The sequence below is a fragment of the Dipodomys spectabilis genome, unplaced genomic scaffold, assembly GCF_019054845.1.
Source record: "Dipodomys spectabilis isolate Male_0828 unplaced genomic scaffold, ASM1905484v1 ptg000092l, whole genome shotgun sequence".
Classification (NCBI taxonomy): domain Eukaryota; kingdom Metazoa; phylum Chordata; class Mammalia; order Rodentia; family Heteromyidae; genus Dipodomys; species Dipodomys spectabilis.
The window spans coordinates 207,935-232,749 of record NW_024870769.1 but is presented as its reverse complement, the minus strand read 5'-3'; the positions used below and the strand labels follow the sequence as shown (position 1 = coordinate 232,749).

At 38.0% G+C, this 24,815-nt stretch overlaps 1 protein-coding gene across 2 annotated transcripts in view; it reads right to left on the bottom strand.

The window, feature by feature from the left end:
• Sp4 (Sp4 transcription factor) overlaps window positions 1-24,530 on the bottom strand; it is an 86,060-nt gene extending 61,530 nt beyond the window's left edge. The window contains exons 1-3 of one of the 2 annotated variants that reach the window (XM_042684932.1): window positions 24,418-24,530; window positions 23,481-23,593; window positions 21,412-22,966 (exon numbers count right to left, since the gene is read on the bottom strand). In XM_042684932.1, the coding sequence (XP_042540866.1) occupies window positions 21,412-22,966; window positions 23,481-23,552 (1,627 nt within the window). In that variant the 5' untranslated portion in view covers window positions 23,553-23,593; window positions 24,418-24,530. Of the gene's footprint in view, window positions 1-21,411; window positions 22,967-23,480; window positions 23,594-24,027; window positions 24,240-24,417 lie in introns of those variants that run through there. The other variant, XM_042684931.1, reaches the window with a different exon arrangement.
• Between the last annotated feature and the right edge of the window lie 285 nt (window positions 24,531-24,815).

The window sequence follows — 24,815 nt, the reverse complement described above, 5'->3', positions numbered from 1 at the left end:
TAATGGACATCTACTTGGCATTGTAGATGTAATAAGTTTGGACTAAATGTTATATTGAAAAATACATAGGATTCTTAATAACTAACACAAATTCTTTACTAAAAGTACTTATAAGTGGTATAATTTTTAAGACATAATTTTTTTCTTGTAATATATTTATTAGTTTTAGCCATAGCACAAGATAACATCAAAATAAAAATTATTATTTTACCTACCATTACAAATTAGGAAAATTTTCACATATAGGTGATTTTTAAATTGCTGCATTTTTAGCATTATTTATTTTTAAAAATCCTTTATGGGGACTTTTTAAAAGAATTTTCTCCTTGTGCTAGAGGCTAGAATCCAATATCAAACTGCATTTGTGTCAGAAGTGTAAGGCTAAAATTGTACTCTCCTTGCCTTCATATACCTAGCAGAAAATGCTAAAGATCCATAAGATACTACTTCTCCCATGAGAGCTCTTAATTAAACTACAAATTGGCTATAATATTCTTCACCTCCTACTACAAGAAGTTTTAAAAAGCTTTCTTCTTTTAACCTGAGGTATGAGGATCCACTTACCACTTCCAATTTTCTAGATTTTACAATCATTCCCTATAGTACAGGTTGACTAGAAGTCTAAATGATGAGGCACGAAGGTAATAAAATAGGAAAGTTAATGTGGTTACTAAGAAAATAAGAAAGCAAAATATAGCAAAGACTGTGATAAAACAAAACAAAACAAAAATCCTTGAATGAAGATCAGGGACTGGATTTGGAAAATATTCAGAGGTAATACCAAATAGGAGAGGTCTCTGCAAAGTTATAGCAGTTTTTATAGTCACATGGCTATGCTGCTTGTAAGTAAGCTGCAGAATTTGGTCCTAAGCAAGCATAATCCTTGGTTTGTATGAGCTGGCATAAGACATGGTAGTATGGGCTGGGAATATGGCTTAGTGGTAGAGTGCTTGCTAGCATGCATGAAGCCCTGGGTTCGATTCCTCAGTACCACATAAATAGAAAAGGCCAGAGGTGGCATTGTGGCTCAGGTGGTAAAGGGCTAGCCTTGAGCAAAAGAAGCTCAGGGACAGTGCCCAGGCCCTGAGTTCAAGCACAGTACTGGAAAAAAAAAAAAAAAAAATAAGACATGTTAGTACATATTTGTAATCCCAAAACTTAGGAGGCAGAGGTAGAAGGATTGCAAGCTCAAGGCCTCCCTGAGACCTTAGCAAGACCAAGTCCACAAAAGGCAGTGGTCTCCGACCAAAAAACCTTTTGTCTGTATCCACCGGCAAGTTCATGTGATGTAGTCAGTCAGGTAAAAGCCCAAATGGTCAATGCCCAAGGGCTTAAGGTCCTGGCTTCCATCTTCACTGTTTTTCAAGGCTAGAAATATATGTGCTTACAAGGTGCTGTTAAATGAATCGTTTTCTAAAAATTTCTATTAATCTTTAATGACTTTAATCCAAAACATAATCCTAAAAGATGAAGAGCAATACATGTCATACCAAATTATTTTCAAGAATTTGCTGAAACAAAGCCAAAATCTTCCATTTTTTAAAATATTAACATTGCTGACATGTCTCACTTAGTTTAACTCTAAATTTGTTTTCTGTTGTTCTGACACAGGATCATGCTATGTAGCCCAAATTGGTCGTGAACTTGTGTTCTTCCTGCTTCCAACTCCTAAGTACTGGGTTAACAAGCATATGTTACCAAGCCAAGTAATGTTTTTGTTTTGTTTTTGCTGGTCCTAGAGCTTGAACTCAGGGCCTGGGCACTGTCCCTGAGTTTCTTTTGCTCAAGGCTAGCACTCTGCCACGTGAGCCACAGCTCCACTTCTGGCTTTTTCTGAGTAGTTTAATGGAGATAAGTCTTAAGGACTTTCCTGACTGAGGCAGACCTGGAACCATGATCCTCAGATCTTAGCCTCCCAAGTAGCTAGGATTACTCCAGGATTACTGAGTAGTTAGGTGTGAACCACCAGAACCTGGCAAGTAATTAGTTTTAAACTAATATTAGTAGAAGGTACTTTCCTTGAGTCTAATAGCAGAGACAGCTTGCTACCTATTTCAGAGCTTACCACAACCTGCTTACAGAATGAGATTTGTCTTTCAGTTTGCAAAGTATGCATACTTATCACTACCAGTATAGAAGCTGCCCAAGAATACTTTAGAAAACACTGAAGCTATGTCAATATTTTGGGAGTTTGTTTTTATTTGTCATCGATCCTGGGGCTTGAACTCAGGCTTCTGAGTGCTGCCCGTGAGCTTTTGTACCCAAAGCTAGTGCTCTACTACTCTGAGCCACAGCTCCATTTCTGGCTTTTTGGTAGTTAACTAGAGATACGAGTCTCATAAGCTTTCCTTCTCAAGCTGGCTTTGAACCACAGTCCTCATATCTCAACCTCCTGAGCAGCTAGGATTAAAGGCATGAGCCACCAGTACCCAGCCTATCTCAATACTTTAAATTCAAAAATCAAGTTTTCTTTTTGGCCTAGGATAAACATGGGAATGTGAAGAAGTGCCTTAAGTTTTTTTTAAATACCCCAAACTTGGATGATACCCTTGACTCTTAACATTGAAAGAACAAGGTGAGAAATGAATATAACATAATCCCTTCAAATTTTTCCCTTCAAATCTTCCTAAAGAGTAATGCATATATGTAACTGTGTATATGCGTATTTATATACCTACATGTATACATACATAGATAAACACATAAAGCCAAAAATAAACTCAACCTCATGTTTTGGAAATATAGGCTAAATTAATTTTATTCTAGTATACTGAGAAAATATAAATACTAGTTTCTGTAAAATATAGATTGCTCTTCAATTCCCTTTGATAATTTGTGATTAGAGGAATAAAAAAAACACTTAAAATTCTTCATGGAAACTATGATTCATTTGTTCTCAACATTTATGAAGAAACAAAAGGAAAACTATGAAAGATTTTAGGTCTTTTCCCAATCTCCCTGGGCATTAATTCTGTAACACTGGATAAAGTATTTAAACTTTGAGTGTTGATTTTCTTATCTATTAACATGACTAGAAATTGAGTGATTTAGCTCAGGGAGTATATGTCATGTGGTAAGGTATGCCTTGTATTCAACCTCAAATCACTAAAACACACATACACTCAAAACTCAAACGTGAACCAGGAATGTAGTTCAGTGTTAAGGGTGCTTGCCTAATATGTGCTAAGTTCTGAACAAAAAACCACACACACACACACACATGACCAATAATCTAAAATTGAAATAAAACAAAACTTATGTAGGTAGAACAAAGTATAATACCTGATCAATACAGCGCAAAAAATGTTTTATTTCTCTGCCTGATATATAGATTGGTAGAGACTAAATATATTATTTACTTATTTGTTGATATTAAGAATTTGAACTTAGAACCTTGAGCCACACTCCCAACCTTTTTTGCTTTTAGTTATTTTTCAGACAGGATTTCACATTTCTGCCTAGTGCTGGCTTTGAACTGTAATTCTGTTTCTTGAACAGTAGGAACACCTGGCTTGTTAATATGGGGAGGGGTCTGTCTCACTAACTTTTTACTAATGGTCGTGTACTATGATCCCCGAGATCATTGCCTTCCTAGCTGGCCTTGCTTCTTATTTATTCACTGGAAAATAATGTCACAGTGCCACTGGTTTCACTTGAACTAATGTTACATAAAAATGACATGCAAGTCAAATACTGGTGGCTCACGACTGTAATCCCAGCTACTCAGGAGGCTGAGATCTGAAGATCACAGTTTAAAGCCAGCCTGGGTAGGCTTATCTCTAATAAACTACCAAAAAAAGCTGAAGTAGAACTGTGCCTCAGGTGCTAAAGCACTAGCTTTGAGTAAAAGCAGCTCAGGGACAATGCCCAGTCCTTGAGTTCAAGCCCAAGGACATGCGCACACACATGCACATGCGCGTACACACATACACATACACACACACACACACACACACACACACACACACACACACACACACACACCAGCTATACAAGAATAGCTAAGAAACATTATATGCATATAATTTTTAGCATCTTTGGGTTTTCTTAAGTTTATTTCTCTCAAAAAATGAATATAAATTCATATTTAAAATATAGCATGTCACGCCAGGAGCTGGTGGCTCACATCCATGATCCAAGCTACTCAGGAGGCTGAGATCTGAGGATTGTGGGTCAAAACCAGGCCGGGCAGGAAAGTTCATGAAACTCTTATCTCCAATAAACCATCAGAAAACCGGAAGTGGCGCTGTGGCTCAAGTGGTAGAGCGCTAGCCTTGAGCTGAAGAGCTGAGGGACAATGCCCAGGCCAGAGTTCAAGCCCCATGACCAAAAACAAAAGAAAAAAAGAAAAAATATATATATAGCATGTCACATTTTGATTAAGAAGCAAGTCATGAAATTCAAGTTTTATAAAAATACTTGCTTTGGAGGTTAAATAGTTAATGAAAATAAACTGTAAGACTTCTGTATGGTTTGTATTTTGGAATGCTTTTGAAATCTGATTCAAAATTAGTTTGTGTAAAACTACATTTAATCAAGGAAATGTTTTTCTACCCTTAAATACTCAAATCAACACAGGATATCAAAGTAATTTTTTTTTAAGGAAGAAAGAAAAGAAAAAACCCTTTCTGTAGTTGGGCACAATGGCTGTAGTTCTAGGAACTTGGGAGGATCACAGATCAAGACCAGCCTGGACAAAAGTTTAAGAGATTCCATCTCAACCATGGTAGTACATGACTATCATTATAGCTACATGGGAAATATAAACAGGAGGACTGAGGCTCAGGCCAGTCCAAGGAAAAAAAACACAAGACCCTATCCCAAAAATATTTAAAGCACAACAGGTTGGAGGTGTGGCTCAAGTGCCTGCCTACCAAGCACAAGGCCCTAAGTTCAAACTACAATACCATCCCAAAAAAAAAAATACTAATTTTTTTTTATATTCTAATTATTTTTGTGGCATCTAAGAACATTCCCTTGAAGTCAGGCAAGGAATAGAACACTAAGCTCAAGATATAGAAATCCATGTCTTACTGTATATATTACCATACTGTAATTATAAGTATACAGGTTAAAATATTAATACTTAGCTGTAAAGTCACATTAGAGTCCTCTTTTCCTAGACCAGTATTTTAAGGTTTATTTTCTTAAAGGTAAAAAGTATACCTCCATATCTTATTGGCTATAAATAAGACCTTGATCAAAGTAAAACTAATTTCTAATGGCTTGGGCTTCCCAACTTATAAGTTGAGGTCACCACCATTACCATCTTTATAGAATTACAGAAAAATAAATGTATTAACATCTAAGCAGTACTTAAATACAGTATCTGTCTGATATATAAGAGAAAACCCCTCATACAAAGGACAGAGGGGGAATGCAACAGTGATAATCAAAAGCAATATGTTGGAAATGATCTATATAACTTGGAGGGAGATGGGGGAGAGAGAAAGTGGGAGAAAAATGGAGGGTGTAACAAGTTCGACAAGAAATATACTCACTACTTTACTTATGTACATTTAACCGCTATGTACATCACCTTGACAATTAAAAACCGAAAAAGAAAAATAGAGAGAAAAGCCATAAATTATCATAATGATTACAGTAAACTGACACTATAGTACAGAGGGAGTACACAGACAGTAAGTGGTAATAAAGTACAGAGTTCTAGCACTAGAGATGTTTACATCTGGCTCCACAAACTACTATGTGTCCTTGACCAACTTATTTACCTCACCAGATTTGTTTTTACACCTGAAAGGAGGCATGATAGGATATGTACCTTATAATGTGTTCTGAAGATTAAGTAAGTTATTGTATCAAGTGCTACATACATTATCTAGTACACTATAAATGTAAATGTCAGCCAAAATATAAACAATATAAGGATTAAAGAAGTATCCTTTTACTACCTGTGTCATTCACAAAAACAAAACAAAAAAAAAAATGAACAAAACAAAACTGCATGGCTTCTTGCCCCATTAGAACATTATGGAAGCAGCAATTCAGTTCCCTAACATTCAGCCTTAGAAGGAACACATTAATTGCACTATGTAAATACTGACTCCCTACCCGGTAGCAGAATTCATGGATGGAGCTCACTAGCAGGAAGTCTAAAAAAGTCTACAAGAAGTCTACAAGAGATCACTAAAACCATTTACCTGTTCTATCACTAAAATTAGTATTAACATGGATAGTAACATCCTTCCAGAAATATAAATACAAAATGATTTAACTCCAGAAAACTAAAATCACAAATAAACAAATTTCCAATTCAATAAATATACTGTCATAGTTTAGAGTACGTATGACAAATACCTGCCAAATGTTTGTGTTTTAAGTTGGTTCTTATATACTTACATATTTGAGAAACAGAGGATTTATAAAAACACCTTAAGTATTATTTCTATTATAATTTTTCCTATATAAATTCAGTCAGACATTTGTCTAATCTTTCCCTCTTCAACTCCCTAGCATAGACATCTTCAACTACACCTAAGCAAGTGGTTTTTTTCTTAATGTAATTTTTACTTTTTTATTGTGAAAATACTGTACAGAGGGGTTACAATTACATGGGCAAGATAATGAGTACATTTCTTATCAAGCATTGTAGCCTCCTCCTTTGTTTCCCCTTCCCATTCCTTCCCATCCTCCCCCCACTGCCACCCCACCCACCCTCCCCGCCCCCCCACCAAAGTTGTAAAGTTCGTTTGCAACATAACAACTTGTACTTCTCATTGTTGCAATGGGTCCACCTGTATCCCTATTTAAACGACTTGTTTTTCACCTTCCCCTCCACAAATTATACCAACATCAAATACAGTGAAAGCAAGGATTATACTGTGGGAGAGGGGCATACAAAGCAACAAAGAAATAATCTTATAAATGTGTTAGAAACAATCGCATGAAAGAAAAGAAAAACATTTGAATATATATCTTAGGGTTCATTTCTCTAACATCACCTTATCTGACCTTTTCTGCTTTTTTTTTTTTCTTTTTTTTTTTGGGTCCAGTCATGGGGCCTGAACGTTGGGCCTGGGCGCTGTCCCTCAGCTCTTCAGCTCAAGGCTAGCACTCTACCACTTGAGCCACAGCGCCACTTCTGGCTTTTTTCTTTTTGCTTATGTGGTGCTGAGGAATCGAACCCAGGGCCTCTGGCATGCAAGGCATGCGTTCTACCACTGAGCCACCTTCCCAGCCCCTGACCTTTTCTGCTTGACTCAGATATATACTAGTTATTGCAAATAAGGGAAACCACGGGACCTATGTTTCTTTGGGCCTGGCTTACTTCACTTAATATAATTTTTTTCTTTTCCTAACAAATGGGGCAATGTCATTCTTTCTGATGGAGACATAGAATTCCATTGTGTATATATACCACATTTTCTTGATCCATTCATCTACTGAGGGGCATCTGGGTTGGTTCCATATCTTAGCTATAGTAAACAATGCTGCAATAAACATAGTCGTGCTGGTAGCTTTAGTGTGGTCTTGTTTGTAAACATTTGGGTAAATGCCCAAAAGTGGGATTGCTGGGTCATAGGGGAGCTCTATGTGGAGTCTTCTGAGGAACCTCCATACTATTTTCCAAAGTGGTTGAACAAGATTACACTCCCACCAACAATGCAGTAAGGTTCCCTTCTGTCCACATCCCCTCCAGCATCTGTTGTTATTAGAGTTCTTGATTTTTGCCATTCTAACTGGGGTACAACGGACAAGGGTCTCATATCTAAAATATACTTGGAACTCAAAAAATTAAATCCCCCAACAACAAATCCTCGAAGAAACAACTGCCCGATAAATAAGTGGGCTAAAGACTTAGAGAAACTTCTCTGAAGAGGAAAGAAGGATGGCCAATAGACACATGAAGAAATGCTAAACCTCCCTAGCCATAAAAGAAATGCAAATCAAAACAACACTAAGCAAGTGTTTTCTACACTTCCCTAGCCCCACACCAGTCACCAATTACCACACTATAGATCACTATGCAGTTTCTAATATTCCTGTGTAATAAGCAGCTCTGCTTTTGTGAACAAAAAGCTATGATGACTGGACTCATTATTTACAGAACTGTACTAGGGCCCTTTGACTGGCAACATTTTAAGGCATCTACATAACTTCCAGGGAATAGAACATCTAGTATATGTATGAGTCAAGCGGAAAAGGTCAGATAATGTGATGTTAGGAAAACGAATCCTTAGATATGTATTTTAATGTTTTTTTTCCTTTCATGCATTTGTTTCTAACGCATTTATAAGATTATCTCTTTGTAGCTTTGTATGTCCCTCCCCCACAGTATAACCCCTGCTTTCACTATATTTGATGTCAGTATAACTTGTAGAGGAAATGGGGAAAAAAAGGATACAGGTGGACCTGTTGCAACAATGAGAAGTACAAGTTGTCATGTCGAAAACGAGCGTTACAATGTTGGGGGGAGGGGGGAAGCGGGGAGGATTGGGTGGGGGGGTGAGGTTGGGAAGGGATGTGAAGGGTAAACAAAGGAGGAGGCTGCAATGCTTGATAAGAAATGTACGCATTATCCTGCCCATGTAATTGTAACCCCTCTGTACAGTGTGTTCACAATAAAAAATAAAAAAATTAAAAATTAAAAAAAAAAAGAATCAAACTGGTATCTTTATGTTCTTCCAAGGTCTCCTCAGATCTCCCTTCATTGCTAAGCTTCTCACCTGAAACAGTCTACCAAAATACACAAAACATACAATCAGATACAAAAATCTTTTTTCTACTTTATCAATCACTTTCCTATGTGATTACAAACTTTCATTTCTTTAAGCATGTATCTTGCATCTATAGGATCTCTTCATCTCATTTTCCCATGTTCTGAATTTTTAAGTATGTAAAACAAGTATGAGAGTTCATACTTGTTCTCTAACTTTGTACTTTCTCCTAGTTAAGTAGCAAGATTATGTATTTTCTAAACAATGTTCAATGGAAATAGGAGCAAATATATAGAGAATATATATGTAGCATATAGTTCCCTCCTAAATGACATTTACAGTTCCAGTACAGATATACCATTATTTCTGATCAAATATAAATTTTATGTTTATAAAATAATTAAATTTCTGACCTCAAGTGAAATCACAAACTGAAAATTGTCCTCCTCTTCCTTTTGGCCTGGTAGACTTTCAGTCATCCCATAAGTTCCAATTCAATTATCATATTCTCCATGGAAACATAGCTACAGCCATAAAAATGGAACTAGTTCCTCTTTCCCATGGGCCTCTATGACACTTCACTTACAGTTTTTATAAACCAAATGTCACACAGTAATCTCATTAACTATAGTACATTATATTTCATTGAGTCTAAGACACAAGTGACCATAAGAAAAAAATTGCTATGAAAGGTCTTTAAGTTGTATGCCAATTTCAATGATGCCAAAATGTAAAATCACTTCCTTAGAAACAAAGAAATAAAGTGTCTTGTGCAACAGATTTTATATTCTGTAAAGGTAAAAAATATGTCACTTTAGTTTCTCATACCTACTACAATGTTTGACACATAGTACAGGAAAAGAACAAGGCTTTTCAAATCTTTACCATTTCCTTCATGTCAACAATCTTGTTTTTCATATTTAACAACCATGTACTTCACTGCAATAGCCACTATGACTTCATGATTACAATACTTCAATAACATCCTTCTAACTAGGTTCCTGATTTCCATCTAACTTTCTCACATTTTTTTGAGACAAGGTCTCTCTATGTAACCCAATCTAGTCTCAAATTTCAGCCTCCTGCCAGCGGGCTGGAATTACATATAGGCAAGGCCACCATACTCAGCTATATTTTATTCTATAGAAATATTAATAAATGTTTATTGCATCACAATATTTCCATTCACTCTTTTTATAAAATAGATTCAGGTTATTTGAATTTATTTTTATTGTTTTGGTAGAATCTCTTCTTCAAACAAAATGTTAGGAAATAACCACACAGCTTCTCTAGCTTAAGTAGGGATGGCATGCTGCTCACTAAGTAAATCCTCTGTGACTCTGTGACACCTTTATGCCCCTATGGAACACAGAAAAAACAAACAAAACAAAACAAAAAAACCACTTCTGTGGTAGCTATAAACTTCCAGGTGAGAGCTTTTTGCTTCTCCACTATTGGTCCCTGTCAAACTCATTTCAAGTTCAACAACTTGACTCAAGACACCTCTCTTCACCCTTCTATTCCCACAGGCACAAATGTTCACCTTTCAAACCAATCACTGAGGACTATTTCAAGTCCTATCTCTACCACAGAAAGCTTTACTTGTATTCTCCAATACACTGATATTATCTGTTGTTATGCAGTTACAGCTGCTATATAATTATTTCATGCACATAAGCCTCATCTCCCTGACACAAGCATCCTTTGAGGGCAGGATGAGTATTTGTCAGAATCTTGAACAAAAAGATCCTTAGTTTTATTACACAGAAATACATGCCACCTGTAGTATACCTCCCCCCATATCCTTGGTTGTCCCTCACTGAAGCTTTCTGATATTTCTCTTATATAAACCTCACATTTACCTCAGACACATAACTCATACTAACACACATAGCTAGAATAACTTTCTCCCACTTTACTACGTCATACTTTCCTAGTGGGTATTACTATGCAGAGATTTTATAAAGTTACCACTTTTCATATACAGGTTTTTAAAAAATAAATATTCAAAGTTTTTCTATGCATATTATCTGATCTAATCTTTACAACTTTATGTAAATAGGGAAGAAATTAATAACTATTTTCCAAACTCTAATTATACAGTTTTCTGAGGACAAATTAATGAAACAGCTAAGTAAAAACTCAGGTTTTAATTTTTAGTTCTGTGTTCTACTAAGTTTCTGAGAACCAATGTAATTTAGCTTACTTCTTGAGCGACATCTCTGATCAATCAAGCATATTTCCCACCTCCCTAACCTTATTATCATCCCCAAAGAGGACTTTCCTATACTTTAATTACTAGTTTTACTGTCCCAAAATGTACTGGATTTTTTTTTTTGGGGGGTCGGTCATGGGTCTTGAACTCTGGGCCTAAGCACTGTCCCTCAGCTCTTCAGCTCAAGGCTAGCACTCTCCTACTTGAGCCACAGCTCCACTTTCAGTTCTGGTGGTTAACTGGAGATAAGAGTCTCACAGACTTTCTTGCCTGGGCTGGTTTTGAACCATGATTCTCAGATCTCAGCCTCCTGAGTAGCTAATATTACAGGCATGAGCCACAGGCGCCCGGCTTTTATACTGGATTTTAAATGCTGTTTTTTTAATCACCTTTGTGCTAGATATTATGAATACTCCTCATCCCCACATTCTGGATTTGTATATTCCACAGAGTAAATTAGCAAGTTAAAGCTTTGAGCGCTTTCCAGAGTTCAGTCTCAAAATCCTAGACTGTCCCACTGTTCTCTAATTCCATTCAAGAAAAAGCAATCACATTGTTCAGACTAAAGTATCACTATCATAAATGAAATTGTAATTAAAAAGTTAATGAGATACAATAACTACAAATTTAGTGTTGGGCACTGAAGTATATGTTTAAAATACTAAAGCTTTGGTACTCACCAAATTAAAACGTAAACAACAGAAAAATAGCACCTAAAAGAAGCCTTAAAATAATGGAGAACAAAAATACATTAACTTCTAAAGTATTGCGTACATTACATCTCAGAATTTATACTAATTATATTGCTTCTGACAAAAGGTGTATAATCTTTAATCCTTCCAATCACATAAGTTCAATATTTATAGAATATTTATATACAGTACTCTGACTATAAACTAGACAGAAGTATAGAACGACATATTAAATATTTACAGTTTTAGAATTATAACTCAATCTAAAAAAAAGAATTATAACTCAAATAAAATCTTCTATATAGTACAAGAAATTCTATATAATATCTCTTACAGATGGACATTCAATTTTTATTAATTCATTACACAAATTGTGTGCATATAATGTTTTCTCACAGCAAACAGAAACCAAAAAAAAAAAAAAAAAAAAAATCAGTTTAAAAAAAAATCTCAGAGCTGGGAAGGTGGCTCAGTAGTAGAGTGCTTGCCTTGCACAGATGAGGCCCTGGGTTCGATTCCTCAGTATCACATAAGCAGGCAGAAAAAGCCAGAAGTGGCTCAATTGGTAGAGCACTAGCCTTGAGCTGAAGAGCTGAGGGACAGCGCCCAGGCCCAGAGTTCAGGCCCCACGACCAGGGGGAAAAAAAAATCTCAGAAGCCGGGCACTGATGGCTTACACCTGTATCCTAGCTACTCAGGAAGCTGAGATCTGAGGATTATGGTTCAAAGCCAGCCTGGGCAGGAAAGTCCATGAGACTCTTATAACCACCAATAAACTCCAATAAACCACCAGAAAACTGGAAGTAGCGCTGTTTCTCAAGTGGTAGAGCACTCGCCTTGAGCTAAAGAACTGAGGGACAGTGCCCAGGCCCAGAGTTCAAGCCCCGTGACTGGGGGGGAAAAAAAATCTCAGTTAAAGAAACAAAAACAAAAGCAAAGAACACCACTCTCTAATTATAGCTAGTCTGAAGGATTTTCCACATTTCCTATCAGGAATCCTCTTTACTATGCTTGCCAGTTTGTCGACATTCCAAATAAAATGTGCAACCCAGTACTGTAGAAAATACTGCAGAAGTGGTCTGACAAATACCATGTACAGAACAAAGTTTTCCTCTCAGTTCATATTAAGCCCATTTTCCCAAGTCCTACTGCAAGCTGTTTTTAATCCTATAGGTGTATGTCACCTCAGAGGATCTTAACTATAGAATTTACCTTTCCAGCATTCCAGCCTATTCAATTTCCTGTTGTATTACAGCAATATCCCAGTTTTCTAAGCTTTTAATTAAAAAAAAAAAGAAAAAGAAAAAGCTCTCCTTCAGCTTGGTATTAGGGGGTGGGAAGGGAAGTGGGGGAAAGATACACAGGACTGTATCAAGGATAAAAATCCCATGCCAAAATACTAGACTGTTATTGAGGTGGACAGTCAACACATTTCATCAATTATGCAACCAGATAGAGCCTTTAAAAAGTCATGACTAAAAATACTGAAATCAAGACATACTGTATTGACATAATTTGCTTGGTATACTCATCAGAAAAACCTTTAAAAATGAACACATAAATCTAGTTTCTTTCTGTGCCCATACTTTGATCCAAGAAAAATGTCTCAGGATCAGCAACTTGAAAAATTCAGGGACTCTTAAGGATAGCTACACAGATGATCTGTCTATAGTTTAAGATGTTTTGAAAAAGTGAGATGTTTACTGATGCTCAACTTTCTGGCCTTTGTTCTTATGTTTCATAATTTTACTTTTTGTTGTTTTAACTATGTTGGGGTTTGAAACTCAGGATTTTGAGATCACTAGATGCTTGCTTGGCTGGTGATCTACCACTCAAGCCACACATCTAGCACTATGATGTGTAATTTTGAAGTTAATGATACTAACCTAAAACTATATCTGAAATGAAGTTCCATCTGATCAAAGATTACAATCATCCATATCATCATACTTCCAAAAATACCCCTAAATGTACACTACCTCCCCATTTAGCTAGAACAACTTATCTCAGAAAGTTATAGTACTAGTCATCAGTCAGAACTACATTTTTCTTGCAGAACAGAAGCAGGAAGGAAAAGTTCTGCCTTTTCATACCCTCTCTAGCATAATTTTACTCAGTGAGTCTCTCTCTTTGATTTAAAGCTTTCAAGTTGTTTAAAATAATTTTTATTTTTTAAATGTAATGTTATTATTATTAAGTTATACAGAGGGATTACTATTTTATAAGTCAGATAATGAGTACATTTCTTTTTGGACACTGTTACCCCTCCCCTCTTCGCTTTCCCTTCCTGTCCTTACCCACAAGTGTTTAAAGTAATTTTTAAACCTGACAACAGTTTGTTTTCCTGACATTATTCTTAAAATGTCATGCAGGGTTTTTTTTCATTCTTAATCCTAGATTCCTCCTCATATCTCCCACGTGTATTTTAAGAACTAAGCTTAATGTAGAGTTCTCCAAACAGCTATACTAGTTTTAATTTACCTCTTCTATTAACACTTTTGGTCATAATCTTCTGAGTAGCTCATATTGTTAGAGCAAGGAAACCTTGACAGCACAGTCAATATTTTAATTTTTGAAATCACCTACACTTTCTTTTTTTTTTTTGGTTGGTGTGGGGCCTGAACTCTGGGCCTGGGCGCTCGCTGTCCCTCAGCTCTTCAGCTCAAGACTAGTGCTCTACCACTTGAGCCACAGAGCCACTTTCAGCTTTTACTGCTTTGAGGAATCTAACTCAGGGCCTCATGCATGCAAAGCAAGCACTCTACCACTGAGCCACCTTCCCACCTACACTTTTAATGTTTCATGAAACAACAAAAAAATTAGTCTATATCTGTGAATGGCTTTATCCTTGTAGCCTCTTATGCACTATGAACAATAACAGAATTGAAATTAGAGAAGATATTCAGTCATGGCTCTCCCACTTTCAGTAAGTCTACCACATTGGCAGGTCTTATTACCTATGATTTTGACCAAGTATGGTATAAATAAATAAATAAGTCCAAAAGAAAAATATGTAATTCTCATGCACACATTACACAATTGAGTTGATATAGAAAACCAATCTGTCAGTCCAGTGTTAGCATCAATTGTTTCTGTTTTGTCTTGTTTTGCCAGTCCTGGGGCTTAAACTCAGGACCTAGGCATTGTCCTTGAGCTTCTATTTTTTTTGCTCAAGGCTAGCGCTCTACCGCATGAGCCACAATACCACTTCTAGCCTTTTCTATTTACATGGTACTGAGGAATCAAACCCAAGGCTTCATGCATACTGGGCAAGCACTCTACAACTAAGCCACATTCCCAGCCCAGTATCAGTTGTTTTTAAAAACTGTTGTGTAAGTTGGGTGCCATGACTCTGCCCCTCAGTTCAAGCTCCAGAACTGGTACACACACATATGCCAGCTGTTTTCTTGCCCTTCATTTTGTAAAATTATGTATCCTAAAAAGAAAAATGGTGCCTAAAAGCAAAGTATGGGCTATAGGTGTGAATCAGTGGTAGAGTGCCTTGCCTAGCAAGTGCAAAGTCAAGTTCAATTCCCAGTACCACCAAAAAAAAAAAAAGTGACTATTATTGTTTTTTCACTTTGCTAACAAAAGACTTGGGTCACAAACCCCAAAATACGGTGGAGAAAGAAAATCAGACCGAAGTCAAGATTATAGCCCTCAATTTGCCACAAAATACAAGTCATTCAACTTTTCTGGGCATCAATTTTTAATTTTTATTTTATTTTTTTTCAGAAACAAGGCTAAAGAATGAGAATTGAAAGTAGAACCTGAATTAATTTTAACTTGCGTTCCCAAGTACAATTTCATTAAACCTTCATCTAGCCTCATACTTACATAAGCAATTTGTTTCAACAGGTTTCCTTGGACATACTTTTCTATTCACTAAGTAGTAAATGTATGTATTATGACCATCTTGGATCAGAAGAGCACACACCTGATATATACAGTCTGTTAGCAGGCTAAGTGTACCTACTATACTATCCATCCTTAATGTGTTATCTCCAAGTAATTAAAAAGACACTTGAAAATCGGATCCACATTTCTGCTTTCATTTAAAACACTAAAATACCTTTATAAAGAGACTTCAGCAGCAATATCAAAAGGTCACAACTGTAACCCATAATACGAAGATCCTTCCCAACTAAAATGTTATCATTTTATAAATCTGTTATTTCTGTAAGATCTACATATGCTGCCTTTCCCTATTTTCCTTCCTCCTCAAACTTCCTTTTCTTCCCCTCAACCTATTTTTATGCTTGACCTAATACTCTTTCAGTATTAGAATTTGAAAAGCCATCAAATTCTACAAGTTTAAGGTCAGCTTGGGCTACACAGGAGTTTGAGGACAGCGGGACAGGACCACATACATAGCAAGACTAAATACACACCAAGACTATGTCTCAGAAATAAATAAATAAACTGAAAAGCACACCATTCATTAAAACTATGTTTCCCTGCTCCTTTATCCTTTGCAAAAGATGCCCACTTTAAAAATTAATGTGGCTCTATATTGAGCACTTTTTGTCTTCCATAGGAAAAAAGTAATTAAAATAACTTGGCAATTCAGAACCTAAATCATTAATACAGTGTATAAGATATAAATTCCTTATAATTAAGTCCAATCTGTAACATATTTGAATATTTTAGAGAAATAAAATTACAGGAGTAAAGCTGACTTATCTGAAAAAGAAATAATCATCGACAAGTGTAGTTCTACGTGTATAAGTACATAAACTTTAAAAAATATGATCTTTAAGATGCCTACTAGGTAATTCCAAACCAATACAATGTATAAGGCCATGGAAAACAGTATCCGTATTAAACCTCAAATTGATTTTCTATTTTTAGAAAATAAGAAAGCTAACTATAAGAGGTTAATTCTATTAGATCAAATTAGGTTTCAAATTAAATATAAATTTCAGTTATGTTCATTGGTCCTCATTTTTACCAGAAATAAAGAACTATACCTTCCAACTAATCACACTATATCTCTAGGTTTCTCAATGTAAGAATTAGGTAAGAGAGTAGAAGAATTAGCTGAGAAACCCAAATTCTTTTTCACGAATTTGGGTAGGCTTTTAATTTCTTTTTGTAATGATCACACATACCAGGCAAGTTGTCTACCACAAAGATATACATACATATATATATATATATATATATATATATATATATATATATATATGCCCCTCCCTAGACTAACTTTGGATTTACTTATTTTTGCAATGTTGCCATTTGAACTCAGGGTCTCATACTTTGGAAATTTAAATTTCTTAAAACAATCAGCAGTATCTTATTAAGTCTAAATTTCCTATGTGGGAAAACTAGTATACAAAACATTGAAATTGACAAAGAAATTCATGAAGCAAAAGAACTATAATGTGATAATTCAAATTACTAGTCACTCCCAAGTGAATTACAGATTTAGATAGCAATAGTCCCTAAATGTTCTCAATTCTTTAATGACCATAACTCATGAAATTCACTTTATGCAGGGATGCTTGGTAACAAGAAGACACAGTGAAAATAATGGCAAAACTTTCGCTGTCTTCGCTTAGTTGAAATAAAGGAGGTTCTTAAGGCAGAAACGGTTGCTGTCTCCATGCTAAGTGTTTCTACTTTTCCTTCAAACTGAATCTCAATAAGGAAACAAAAAAGTATAAAGGATATGTATTTAATTCCTAGTATTACCCTAACTAGACCTGGAGATTTAGATTTTCAAATAACGCCAAAGCACAGAAACACATTTTGCTGAATACATTACTAAGACAAAAGCAGTTCTCATTTCATAAAACTAGTATGAAGTTCCCTAGCTTTAAATTTCATTTGACTTACAAGATTTTTTTTCCTGTGTCTGTCTAAATCATTCAGATATCCCCTACCTGCTGAAGAGTGAAATAGGAGGGATGGTAGAAAAATTTAACCCCTTTCTTTGAACTAGCCGTTAGTCTGTCATAGGCAATTAAAGATTTTTTTTTTCAAACCTTGGTAATACTTGTCATGAACATGTTCCAGTATATGAAAGCTAAAAATTTATTGCAGGAAAAACAAATAATACAGAGACTACCAAGACTAGGAAAAAATGGGGAAAGAATTATAAACAGGTACAATGGTTCAGTGCACAAGAGGAGGTAGACAGAAGGCATACTATCTAATAGTCTACATCACAGCACATTAACTATAGTTAACAACAATTGAGTATTACAAAATACCTACTACAGAGTATTTTGAATGGTCCCTACACACACAAAAAAAGCTGAGGTAACAGATACATCAACGACCCTGATGTGGTCATTACACAATGCATACATGTGTTAACATGTCACACCACATCTTATATGTATAAACATGTACAAATATGTGTCTGTTAGAATAAAATATATACCTTTAAAAAGTTTAAACAAGTGAGGTACTAGTTGCCCACGCCTGTAATCCTAGCGACCCAGGAGGCTGAGATGTAAGGATTGCAATTCAAAGCCAGCCAGGGTAGAAAAAAAGTCAACATGAGACTATCTCCAGTTAACCACTCACAAACCAGATGCTGCAGCTCAAAGTAGTACAGTGCTAGTCTTGAGCAAAAGAGCTAGGGACAGTGCCCAGGCCCTGAGTGTTCAAGGCTCACAACCGACAGGTAAAACAATTTTTTAATGTATTAAGTTTAATTTATTTCTACAAATTAAATAGCATTCTCCTAAAAGGAAAATATGAAATTACCAAAGAAGTACTTAAAAACAAAGAAAACTGCTGGGCAGCGGTGGCTCATGCCTGTAATCCTAGCTCAGGAGGCTGAGATCTAAGGTTTGCAGTCCAAAGCCAGCCTGGGCAGAAAAGGCCCTGAGACTCTTATCTCTAATAAACCACTCCGAAAACCGGAAGTGGTGCTATGGCTCAAATGGTAGAGTGCTAGCCTTGAGCCAAAGAGCTGAGGGACAGAGCCCTGGCCAGAGTTCCATGACCGAGAAAAACAAAACAAACAAACAAAAAAAACGAAGGAAATTTGTATCCCTAGCACTCAGGCTGAGGCAGGAGGATTCTGAGTTATAGAATGGCCTGGGCTACAGAAAGAGACCCTATCTCAATAAAAAAAAAAGGGGGGGGAGGGGGGGAGGGGGGGAAGGGGTTGTGCCAAGGGCTGGTGGCTTCTGCCTATAATCCTAACTATCCAGGATCAGAGCCAGCCAGGCAAGAAAGTCTGTGAGACTCTTATCTCCAATTGGTTAAAAAAAAAAGCCACAAGTGGAGTTGTGTGGCTCAAGTGGTATAGTACTAGCCTTGAGTTGGTAAAGGTCAGAGACAGCACCCAAGCCAAGTCCAAGCCCAAGCCCCAAGACAGGAACCAAAACAAAACAAAAAACAAGTGGGGTGCTGGTAGCTGGCATAAAGTAATGGGTCTGAACTTCCAGGCTAATTATCTGAAGACCATCAGATATTTGGTATTCTACTCGCAATGTCTTTAAAACATAAAGCCAGAAGAAACAAATGGTAAGAGCAATTTCATTAGCTTCATTCATTATACCAGGGCATTAATCCCAATCCCAAACTGCTATTTTTTCCATCACCCTGTAAAACCCCTGCTAAGCTAAAATAATAGTATCATAAGATCCACAAACTAGGCTTCGATTAATTACTGACTTAAGCTACTGATTAAATACTGACTTACAGAAATCAGAGTTAATTTCTTTGGTGTTTAAAAGGCATCTGTATTTTTTTGTAATATATGTATTTTTTAGTAGTTGAAATGGTTAGAACATTAGCTCTACAACATAAACAAAACTTAAATCTTTGGGTTTCAGAAAACACAATCTATGTAAACTTCAATTGTCCTCAGATACTTAAGTGGAGCTCCTATAGCATGTACATTCATTAAGTAAAAAATTTACCATTAAAGGAATAACACTTAGTGAGAGGACTAAGCACACAGCAACCCTTTCAACATATAATTGTATTAATGAGCAAAATTCTTTTTCTAAGGAATGTGAACCAACTTAGCTCCTACTAGCTTCCATATTCTACCTTCAGGTTCATTGATGATTATTAGACCCTTGATTCCCAACTTTACGGAGCTTTAGAATGATCTGCAAAACTTGACAGGCAAATCTCTTGACCCTGCATCCCAAAAGCTATAGTTCCAGACCATACCATTCAAGTGAATCTGAGCTGGGAGATCAGTAGAACAGTGGCTTATCCTCAACTATTAAGAGGAAAGCTCTAGCTTCTAACAGATATTAGAGAACATAAGAATTGACTATTTTTAACTTAAATTATTATTGTTCAATACTCTTAACCATAGTTCACTAATGAATGCTTAATAGTCAAGCTAAAATGGTCAAATAACTTCTGCTTTAAACTGTCATTCAATCCACTAAAATCAGACACTTTTCTGAACTACTCCAGTTAATGTTCAGAAGGAGAATAGGAAGACAAGTTAAGGATTATAAAACTAACCTAGAGTGCCATATTAGTTTCAGGAGGAAAAGTCACAGATTCAAAATACTGGCTAGATTTCTATACTGTCAATCTAGCTATTGGCCACTACTTAAAATTAAACAAAAGTAAAAATTCTTACTCAGTTACACAAACCACCATAGTGGTAACTGCTTAACAGCCATTCAAATGCACTGGATAGAAGAGAAGTAACATTTCAAATGTCACACAAAATTCTACTGCATAGTGCTTAATCTCTAGATAGCAAATATCTAGATCAAAATTATAAACTAGGTTCTCAATCAGTAGGTTCTTGGTAGCAATTTCCAATTTTACATGTAAATTTTACTTATAAAAGACCCCTAGTGTGATTTTTCTGCAACTTACTTCAAGGTCATCCAAAAGTGACAAGTGTATTTATCTCATATTACCAAAATAGAAATATTTAATTAACAAGGTCTGAAACTATCAAAGGCACTAAAACGACAACAAAGTTTTCACCAAATCACAATCAATGTAAAGAATGTAATTACTAGAAAACAAAAGGCATTGTTAGTACAATAAGACTGGTACCCCAAAGATTAAACTACTTAATATGACTAGTTTTTCATTTATCTATTTATTTGCATAACAATTGCTTTTTTAATTGGTTTAAAAATATCCTGCCTACAATTAGTTCAAATTTGTGACATTTTACTGTCTACATGTTTGCTGTCTACCAACCTCACACGAAACATCTATAAATACTATAACATCCATAAGATTTACTTAAATAAAATTTTCTAAGTGAAGGACTATTGACTCATAAACCAGAACAAATCCTGATTGTACAGGAAACTAGATATAAAAGTTAATGGAGCAATTGTAAACTTAAATTTCTCTCTCAACTGTAACAGTATATAGTCTAAAACAACTCCATATAATAAAAAAGCATGAGGGACAAGATGCTGAGGCACCATAAATAACTTCCAATTTTCAAAAGGCCAGCCTTATTACGCAGAATGACTATTTTCATGAGCTCACAACTATATACCAATTAAATTTAAACCTGCTTTCCTTCCACAAGAGATAAACATCATTTTAACTAGTGTTATTTCTGAAGAGTTCAAGTGTACTCAAATATGATCTCTAAATTACAGAAGACAATTATGGTTTTAGTCAGGAAAATTTGTTCCATTAGAATTCTTAACTTACAAATTTCACACATAAAACAGAGTACTAAAAGATACAAAAGTAAACAGGTAGCGCTAATAATTATAAAGGTTGTGGGCATAATAATCCTGTTTGGCTCTGATTCCTTATGATTACCATTTACTTCAGAGATGTTTATCAATGCAACAATGGTTCCTTACTAGCAACTATTTTAAAAGTACTTTAAAAAGAAAAAGATGTAACTTACCTGCAACACTAGTGATTGTTACTGGAACTCCCTGCACTTGAACGCCTGCAGCACCCAGGTTGGCAACGCTCACTGTTTGAAGGTTAGGCACTGATGCAAGCTGGGCAGTATTCAAAGTTATTGGGGCACCAGCAACAGCCACAGGAGCAATCTGAGCAAGAGTTGTGCCACCACTTGAAGACACTGGGGTGATGGTTAACTGTTGGGATAACCCAGCATTCTGAACTTGCAAATTTGAAAGACTCTGAATATTCTGAACCTGTACAGTTTGCCAACTGATTTGCCCTGAAGGTGTTAAAGTTGGAGCCCTGATAAGCACCTGAGTCGGATTTACTGCTTGAAGTTGAACATTCTGCAAAGGCTGCTGCTGGATGGTCTGAATAGTCTGCCCTGACTGGAGTTGAAATGACTGTGGTGGAATAGCCTGAATAATCTGTTGCTGAGGCTGTTGGATCTGGATCTGTTGTAGGATAGGCTGGCCTACAATCTGCACTTGCTGCAGAGAATTTGACTGATCCTGTGCATTCTGTATCCCATTGGGCTGAAGCTGGCTGGAGCTCTGGGCTTCAGACTCGGTAGCAGCAGGTGTTTGCGATTCTTCAATGGTGCGTTCAGAACTACTGGCTGATGTGCTTGCATACTGGCCCGTATCTGCTGAGCTCACTAATGTGTCACTGCTAGTTAGAGATGTAGAAGCAGTGGTTGTGCAGGTAGTGGAGGAAGAGGGAGATTCCGGCATAGTACTAGTTGAAGCAGTGGTAGTTGTGGGTGTGGAAACTAACTGATTCCCATTGGAAGTCCCACTATCAGTAGTAGTAGCAGGCTGGCCAACTTGTCCAGTCCCTCCTCCAGTAGTCACGTTGTTTATGACTGGCAAAGCTAAAGTCACTCCTCCAATGTTAATTGGTAGAGTTGTTACAACTTGAGCCTGAGTACCTGGAAGGGTCTGTAATTGCAGTGGTATTGAAACACCAGGTCTAATTTGGACTGGAACTGTCTGATTTGCCAGGTTTTGAGTAAGAATATTCCCAGAAGCTGTCCTGTTAGCAGCTGTGAGTATAGCTTGATTATTACCTGCAGAAATTAGCTGAATTTGACCCTGCAAGTCCTGTAGAGATGAGCTACTAGTTGGGTTGATTTGAATTTGCTGACCTTCTACTGTCTGAAGTTGTGGAATCACTTGATACTGTACACTACCACTGGGATTTTGTACTTGTATGACTTGAAATTGACCTGGGGTGGAAGAATTACCTGATTTAGTTTTTGTAGGAGATGCACTCCCGTTATTACTGCTGGAAGAACTAGAAGTACTAGAAGCTGGTTGAGAAACGTTATTTTCTTTTGAAGCAGGAGGAGTGGAGGCAACAAGTTGCCAAGCGTTTCCAGCAAGTTGTGTTGTTACCAGTTCTAGCTGTTGTGGTTGGTTTTGAAGCTGTACCAATCCTTGGCTTGGATCTATAATAATCTGTTGTTGTCCAGTTGCTTGATTTTCACCAGGAGTCCCTATTTTGCTGCAAGTAGCTGCCAGTAAAGCCAGAGGAGAGGGCTGAGAGTCCTACCCAAGATGGGATCGTAAAGGAGAGGGGGGGGGAAAAAAGTGGGTGGATTTAGTGGAAACCAATAGTTGGAAGGGGTTATTTATTTCTTTTGACAGCTCTACACATGAGAACTTACTCAGAAGCAGCAGAATTTTTTTTTAAAGAAACATAAACAAAAGCAGGTAAGAGCTATATGAGTAAGGAGGCAAATCTGTCATGTAAAGTTTAAATAAAAGAAAATGTCTAACAAACTTTGTTAAAAGTGTTACTCTCCTCAACTCAAAATGCCCTTGGTAAAATACACAATTTTCTTAACAGTCTAAGTACCTGATGTAATTTTAAACAATATTATACACTCAGCTATGTGCAATCTTCAGAAATGTACAATTTTAAGTTCCTCACGCATAAAAGGATGCTTTGCGTGGATAAACATTTTTATTGCTCTTTACTTCTGGGGTTTTAAAGGACATAACTCCCTCTCTTTCTCTCCCTCTTATGTTTTGGGTTGAATTTTTTTATGTTTTCTTTTACCTGGGAGCCTGAGGTTTTAGGTTTTTTATTGTTATTCTCTGGCTCAGAGGTTTTCCCTCCTTCTGTAGCCATCGCCGCGGCCGCCGCCTCCTCCTCCTCCTCCTTCTTCTGATCTGCAACAAACCCCCCACCAACACACACGACAACAGGTTACCAGGATTATTATTATTATTCGTCCTTCCCTCCCCCTCACTCTCCTCCCCCCCCCCCTCGAACATTAATCTCCATAAACCCGCGATCCGTGCACACCGGCAGGGGGTGGGGGAGAAGGACGGGAAGAGGGGGAAGATCACAAAACGTGGTTTGAAACCCGACCCATCGGCTCCAGAGCAACACCCAGAAGGAGGTTGTTCCCGCTCCGACGTGAAGACAAAACACAAGCCTCCTTCCCTCCCCCCCTCCTCATTCCCTCCCTCCCTCTCCTCCTCCCCGTAAAGCATCGCAGCGGCCCCAGGGGAGGGGGAGAACCGAGCAGGGTCTGGGGAGGGAGGGAAGGAGGGAGGGAAGGAGGCGGCGAAGGAGACCGAGGGGGGTGGAGAATACGTACCGCTCATCCCGCATTAACAGGACAAACCCTCCGACAGAGACACTGGGATAGAGGTGGGTGGGGGTGGGGGCGAGGCGGGAGGAGAGGCCGGTCCCGCCCGCCTGCCCGCCCGCCCGCCCGCGGTGGCTCGGAGGAGGCTGTAGCTGGCACAGGCTCTGCCTCTTTTTCCGCGAATGGCCGCCGCTGGGCTGTGGCGTAGCAGCTCCTCTCTCCGCCCGAGCCCGGCTGACTCGCCCTTGATTGACAGCGGCGGCGCGCGGCGCGGGCGGCGGCGCGGGCCGGGGGCGGGGCCAGGGCGGCGCGAGCCCGGCCGACTCCCCACCCCCCTCGGCCTCTCTCCGCCGGAGCCGCCGACTCTCCACCCCTTCCCCCAGCGGATTGGCCGCCGACCTGCCGGGGGGCCGGGGCGCCGGGGCCGCCCCTCTCCACCCCCTTTCCCGGGGCTGTGCTCTCGACCGCGTTTCTCGTCCTCCCTCGGCGTCTCCGGCGCTCCTTCCTTCGGCGTCCTAGCTCAGGCGCGCCGCCGGCAGGCCCTTCATACAGCCAAACTTGTTGTCTCAGGATATCCCGCCCCCTACTCATTTCCCAGCGCCCTCCACTCAAAACCCGGCTCCCGCATCCCTCCGAGTGGCCACTAAAGACAAAAGTGGAGCTCTCGCTTGAGGGAAGCAGAAGGGGCGGGTGTGAGGGCGCGCGGAACGCCGACAGCTCCGCGCGCCGAGTGGACGGCCCGCTGCCCCCGCGCCGCGAGCATGGCTTTCCTCAGGCGCATCCGGACCCGGGCGCCC